The 7,202-nt window shown below is 34.8% G+C and overlaps 1 protein-coding gene across 1 annotated transcript; it reads right to left on the bottom strand.

Annotated features, from left to right (window-relative positions):
* Positions 1-1,438: 1,438 nt before the first annotated feature.
* On the bottom strand, positions 1,439-2,366 carry LOC111461819 (mitochondrial import inner membrane translocase subunit TIM23-2-like). Its single transcript, XM_023105504.1, has one exon. The coding sequence runs from the start codon at positions 2,234-2,236 to the stop codon at positions 1,682-1,684; it is 555 nt and encodes a 184-aa protein (XP_022961272.1). The 5' UTR covers positions 2,237-2,366; the 3' UTR covers positions 1,439-1,681.
* Positions 2,367-7,202: the final 4,836 nt, after the last annotated feature.

The following is a 7,202-nucleotide window of genomic DNA, read 5'->3' as shown; positions in this document are numbered from 1 at the left end:
TTAAGTGAGACTTCATTTGTTTTTAGATGTTTATAAATTCTTGGGTGGCTGATTGTAATCTCTTATTTTTGGATTTATGGTTTTAAATATATTTTCCGCGGTTGTTACATTTACAAAATGACTGATTATAGTCATAAAGTTTTAACACGATTTCATTTTGAGGCTATATAAAGCCTTATGATTTTTCCTTTTAGCTTAAAGCTAAGTTTCTTTGTAATTCTGTATCGTGAGTTGTCTTCAAATTCATTTAGGAACTCAAGATTTGCAGATGGGAAGTCATATGCACATGGCTCAATGTACTTGCATTGAATATGTAGGCTTTATTGTTTCCTATTTCTGGTGGTTATTTTCTTGAACAATTTTAACATTTGCTATTATCCAATTATGCTTAGAGTTCGTATTTTAAAGAAATCTTCAATAAACTTGCCCGTTTTTCAGTTTGCAGAGAGCCAACCTGGTGGCTACATTTACTCTGGACAAACTACACAAATCTTTCTAATGAGCAGATCTGCAGTTTCAGTTTCAACTCATTCTGATCGAGGTATACAAATTCTTCTAATTGGCCAATTTATGATACCGAGTTAACTTTCTACGTTAATTCCCAGAAATTAATGTTTAAATATGAGGAAACGTTATCGAATATGCAAGGGGGGTATGAATCGAATTGAATTAGAATGAGCATACGATGATGATGATACTGATATCTTTTCCCAACTCCGAGCATTGTGTTCATTTTCAGGCAATTTTCAAGTAAATGTGACCCATTTACATTTATTTCATATCATACTTAGAAATGTTTTATTTGACCAGCAAGAATAAAGTTTCAGTTTCAGTTTGCCAGTCCGAATATGGTTTAGAGAATGACCCCAATTATAATTTCAAAAGTCGATGGTTCAACCATCTATGTGAAATGACTATCAGACTGGTCTACCAAGAGTAAGAGCCAAATAACAGTATATAATAAACCCAGGTATCCTGTAGGTGAGACAAATATGATAGTGGTACCCAAGTTGATCGAGGAACTCGGGATTATCGAGAATGAAAGTAAAAAAGCAACGATAAAAGTAATTTCTTTTGATAATAATTCTCTTTGATAGATACCTGCCATAAGACAGTCAAACAGGATAGCCATGAAGAACCTTATGAAACCTAGAGCATTGACATGAAACATTTCCTTCAACCCATACCCAATCTTCATCATAAGCTGAAGCCTGCTAATGAAAGGAAAGTGGGTTCTGATCAACCTGTTCTTATGGAAAATTAGCACACAAATTCATGGCTAGGAAACCTCTGCACTTTTAGCATAGAACACATAAATCATCTAATAAGCAGAGCCCTTACAACACCTTCCCCCTTCTTCGCAAGACATTTATAATGAAATGTAAACCAAGTAGAACTCATGCAAGTTAAGTATAAAGGCTTCAGAATCAATTACAAATAGGAAGAAATCAATCGATCAAACACAAAGTAGAAGTTTCCCATTGATCCAGGGCATCAATAAGTGGCAAGTCAACAAATTGTATAACAATTACAAATAACAAGAGCGAGCATTTGCGATCCAATAGAGTATGTTATGAATAAACTAAACTGTGCAACAACATTATGAAGAAACAAAAATGCTTTACCCGTGCAGACCCTCCCTCTAGTTAGAACAGATTTGTGTAATTTGCAATCCTAATGCCTATATCGGCACATATCTCTTAACTGCCTGCTTTCCCGCAACTGCAGCTGCAGCAGCAATCCCTCCAATGGCACCGGCGATAGCGGCTGACCTCGGCCCGGAAGCCGCCTTGTAAAGCGCACCAGTCCCCAATCCGGCGACAATACTGTTCAAAACATCATCAGTACCTCTCAAATGAATAACCCCACTTTCCAAACCAGCAAAAATCAAGCCAAGAATCCCAAGAGAGTTCCCAGCCCTCCGACCGAGCTGGCCCCCAGAATTGAGAACTCGATTGAGACGGAGCTTGACAGAGTCGCCAGGCTCTGCCGCTCTGAGACCCTGAATAGAGCCTCTGGCGCCGCCGAGAAGGGCGCCAGAGAGGTAGCCAATTCCAGTATAGTACTGGAGATTTTCGCCCCAAGAACGGTGGGGCCTGGCGGCCTCTTCGAAGAAAAGATGCTCGGGAGCGGTGGGGAGCTCGTAGAGCTTTGTGATCGGAACGTGTAGGTCTTGGTAAGGGTGGTAGAAACGGGTATTCTTCCGATCATCACCTGAGTTGGAGGAATCTTCCATTGGAGGAGGAAGAAGTGATGATCGAAGGACCAGAAATTAGGGTTTGAATGAGAGTTGAATCAAAAGAGGGGGCTTCAAAAGCTTCGAAGGGTTTATGGGAGGAAGCTTCGTGCGTAGCGTAGGGTTTAACGCGGAACGGAGTGCTAAACTAATAAAAATAATAAAATAATGACCAACTTCATTTCGCTTTGGTCTCAAAATAAAATAAAATAAAAAATAAAAACAAAAAATTCTAAGGGTATACACATTTACCATGCATGGGGCCAACAAGGCGCGAGCGGGTGGCCCACGGGGGCGTGCGGGCGGCGTGTGCGTTGGTGCGACATGGGGCTTGGCGTGCACGCACTCAAGGTCATGTAGGGCGCACGGGCATGGGGCCAACAAGGCACGTGCGCACCTAGAACGCACAAGCAATGACAAGCTAACCCATAATTTTTGGTTGGTTGGGTTGGTCTAATAGAATTCACCGAGTTGTGGGTTCTCACAGTATATGTTACATTAATGACTAAAATTTCATAAAGCTCAAATATCAAATATTCATCTATCACAAGCCGTTACCAATATTAAATATTTTTAATTTTTATAATAATTTTAAAACTAGGATTGCCCCGACTATTAACTTGCAAATAGACCTTAATTCCAAAAAAAAAAAATTAAGAAAATCTAACTCGTCCCAACTTTTATGGTTTGGGTCGAATTATTGAATCTTATCCACAACCATTCTCTCGAGTACTAATAAAATAAATTAAAATATTATTATTAATTATTATTATTTTAATTAAATATTATATGAGCATATTATTTAATAATATATTTTAATTAGTTAAAAGTATGATGGGGTATTTTTAGTAGTCACGATATGTCTGAGTGAAGTAAACAACATTAACGACCCATCCATTTCGATTTACAATAACTTTAAACAACATTGAACTAATAATTTTATTCTGATTCGACTTGAATTTCATATATTTTGTGGCACGCTGCCTAGATTAATTATATTATATTATTATAGCAGTGAGTACCACTAGCTTCGTTCATTCTCAACTATACATTTTACGATAATATTGAATCTATTAAAAAATTTAATGATTAAATTATAAATTAATCTTGGTACTTTAGAGGGATGTTTAGGTCGTTTAGTGGATTTATAAAATCTGAAGTTGTTTAGTTTGCGGAGATAAATAAGATGTTTGAGTACTAAGTAATTTAGTCTAGATTAAGGAAATTTATTGTTTGGGGCGTAGAGTTATTTAGTTCGAGAATAAAAAATGTAACAATCTAAGCCCACCGCTAACAGATATTGTCCGTTTTTGTCTGTTACATATCGCTATCAGCCTCACGATTTTAAAATGCATTTGCTAGAGAGAGAGGTCTCAATTTTGTTTAAAATGTAGATAGTGACAAAAATATCGAGGTCTCAATTTTGTAGAAACATATACGAAAATATTCCTCATGTGCCAATGTCGTAAAAAATTATAAAATAAAAAAAAATTAAAATCAACCCTTATAATTTTTTAAATAAATTAAAATGTTTATTATTAACGTGGGAAGATGGAGAGACAAAAAGAGCTCATCGATAAATGCACGGACTTCAATAGTGAACACGGTTCATTAAATATATAGATTTTAGTAATAAACATCGTTAAAATTGGTGCGGTGGAGTTATTTTAGCCCACACGGCCCTTTTCGAAGCGGGTGGACCAAACATCTCTTAAAATGTTTTAATAAGAGCCATATACTCTCATCAATTCGACGTTGACATGACATGCATATCGGATAGTGTGTCACATCACTTAAGTTACCCGATTAATTACGACAATTTTTAAAAAATACAAACATTTTGAAATTTTTTTAAAAATATATTTAAATTTTTTTAAAAGAATTAAGAAAGCAAAGGCAATAGAATGGTTGTATTTTGTTTGATTTAATGGCATTATGTTATGGTGAGGGGCCATAAAAGTTGAAATGGAAGGGTACCCCTCTCCTTTTTTTTTGTATATTTTTGGACAAACGTGTGTGCTGGGTAACGACTAATCTTTTATGACACGTCTCTATCATGTTTTTACAACTCATTGCTGGTTGTTCAATCCATTTAATGATCTTGCCCTTTTCTCTCGTCTTTGTCTTTGTCTCTGTCTCGTTTCTTTGTCTTTCTTTGATTCCTTGAAGTCGGCATCTATTTCGAGTCGACCCTTCATGAATCTTTCTTCTTTCTTGACCTCAGTGCGGACTAACTTCGGATCAAACTACATTAATCTCGCAATTTCTGTGTGGATTGTATGAATGATCCACGCAATACCTTCGAATCAAACGGAAGATCATCTCCATTGATGATGATTATAATTTTGCCACTGTTGGGTCATCAGAGATCCTTAAGATGTGGGGTCGTATCTTTTGAAATCACTTACATACGTTGCCTCTCGTGTCATCACCGAGTTGTTGGATGGTTGTCATAGCCTGCATCATTATATAGAATGTCTCCCGTGTCAAGATGTTGTAGTCAAGTTCAACTCTACTAGAGGCACTGTCGAGGCCTATATGACTAACTGATCCTTCACGAGACGAAATCTTCTTACCCCTACCTCGTCTTCTGGTAGGGAGTTGTCCTTCAAGTGGCATAATCAATTAGCCAAAGACGTAGGATACTAAGTCTATCATTCTTAACATGTCATCAATCATACAAAACGTTTTATCATATACATAAAAAAAAAATCATGGCCATCATTTAACATCATCATTTATTATCTTTCATAGATCATAACACAAAGACTGCGAAAATCTTCCTCAGTTGACACCGTCATCCGTACATGAGACCGTGCATTTATCTAAAAACGGTTAAAACATGGTTTGAATATTTTAAAGTACTCAATAAGTGACCCCACCGTTGAGGCAAAAAAATCCAATCACATGTAAAATTGTTCATGATGGGACCTACTTTTTGTGATTATTCTTTGGGTTGTACTTTCTTTTACATCTCTACATACAATTCATACAAGCTCGTGACATACAACATGCACGAGGTTCCACATTTTAAATCGTGGTACATGGTTATAATGCACATCATACCTCTATTTTTTTCGTGACATAACCTTCTTATGAGACATATATACGTGTGCATGACATATCATTCATAGTTATCGTGCATGACCCATCAAATATCTCATAGGGTACAACGTGAACATGATATCATAACATACATAGATCAATATACATATATCGTTCCATGTCATTATAATTAAAAACATATATAAAGAATCAAAGCGTGTAACTCTCCTATTTGTTATGAATTAATTGGCTAAAAAATGGCCTTACTCATCTCCAATTCTCCCAATTATGTCACAACTACGAAACATTTCAAAATGGTATGATAGGTGTAAAAAATCCAATTTGAACTGAGGGAAAGTCGAAAATAGGGCTATGAGTCGTGGACAGAGGGGAACGATTAGACTTAGTTGACCGTGAGTCACAAATTGGAGGAGAGACTTTTGGAGCATACGGGTTAGCTCCCGAGCTAGCGTGGGTTAGGCATAGGTTTCTAGACGTGAGTCGAGCCTTGCGTGTAGTGCTAAATCATAGTTGGGCTGTAGTGTCTGGGTGCAAGTCGTCGTAGTTATGAAAAATTATTCTTAGTGTTCGGGATAAACTTTATTCATTAGCTTAACACAATCGTTACTTTAGTTGTTGAAAATTTTCATTCGGATTAGAAAAAAAAAAAAAAATCCATTTTGAGAGAATAATTAGCAAAAAAAAGACATTAAAATACAAAAAAAAAATAAATAAAAGAAATTATTCCCTTTTTATTTTCTTTTTCCAATAGGTCAAATCCATCAATCATCTCCCAACGTATTAAAAGAAATTAAAAAAAAAATTATTGAAATCTTCAAAATCCAAAATTCACAATCCAGCTCTCTATTTTCGGATTAAAACGTCTCATTATTATTTTTACTGAGCTACAATATATATTAATTAAAAATTAAAATACTAAATAGCTACCAATAATAACACATTATTAATATTAGTGGTAAACGTTAAATATTTTAAATTTTTTTATAATCGATTTGTAAAGCTGTTTTCGTGTACGTTTTTCAATTTAAAAAAAATTGAACCCAAATTATCGAGTGATATAAACAATCGATCTGTAAATGTGTAACGTGATTGGAGGGCGTAGAGAAGGTAAAATAGGAAGGGAAACATGTGAAGATAGCCTTAGAGACATAAATAATTGGCCCCAATCTCTGCATGTGTTCACGTGTCTGTGTCATCCAGTTGCCGTTAATTACACCATCATCTCTTCCCCTTCTGCCCTTCGCATTTGCATAGGATTCTACATGGGCCCCACCCCCTCAATACTCTTTTTTTATTTAATAAAATAAATAAATGAATCTTACATCACCTTCACCACCACTCGCACTTCACAGCGCGTCTCTTTCACCGCTATCCAATAAATAAATATATATATATATATATTCCGGATGAATTGTCAATTTTAGTACTACTTTTTTAAAAAATGACAATTTTACTTTGTATTTTTTTTTATCTCATTTATAAATTTATTTTCAAAATTTATAAATAAAATGAAAATGATCACTTTTTTTAAAACAAAGTATTAAAATTAAACTTTATTTAAATAAAAATAATAATATTATTATTTATGTTTATATTAATGATATCAATAATTTTAATATTGATAATAAAATCTCTGGTTTATATATATATTTATTTATTTTGTGATGTCACTGGGGAGGAGAACAAAGCACCATTTATAAGGGTGTGGACACTTTTTCCTAGCAGATGTGTTTTAAAACTTTGATGGGAAACTCGAAAGAGAAAGTCCAAAGAGGACAATATCTGCTAGCGGTGGGTTTGAGTCGTCTATCAATATATGTTTATAACAATTTAGATGAAGAACTAAATTAATAATTTATTCTCTATTAAAATTATATAATTGAAAAATGGATAAAAATAT

Source organism: Cucurbita moschata, unplaced genomic scaffold (assembly GCF_002738365.1).
Source record: "Cucurbita moschata cultivar Rifu unplaced genomic scaffold, Cmos_1.0 Cmo_Scf00025, whole genome shotgun sequence".
NCBI lineage: Eukaryota > Viridiplantae > Streptophyta > Magnoliopsida > Cucurbitales > Cucurbitaceae > Cucurbita > Cucurbita moschata.
This window is presented reverse-complemented; position numbering and strand designations above follow the sequence as displayed.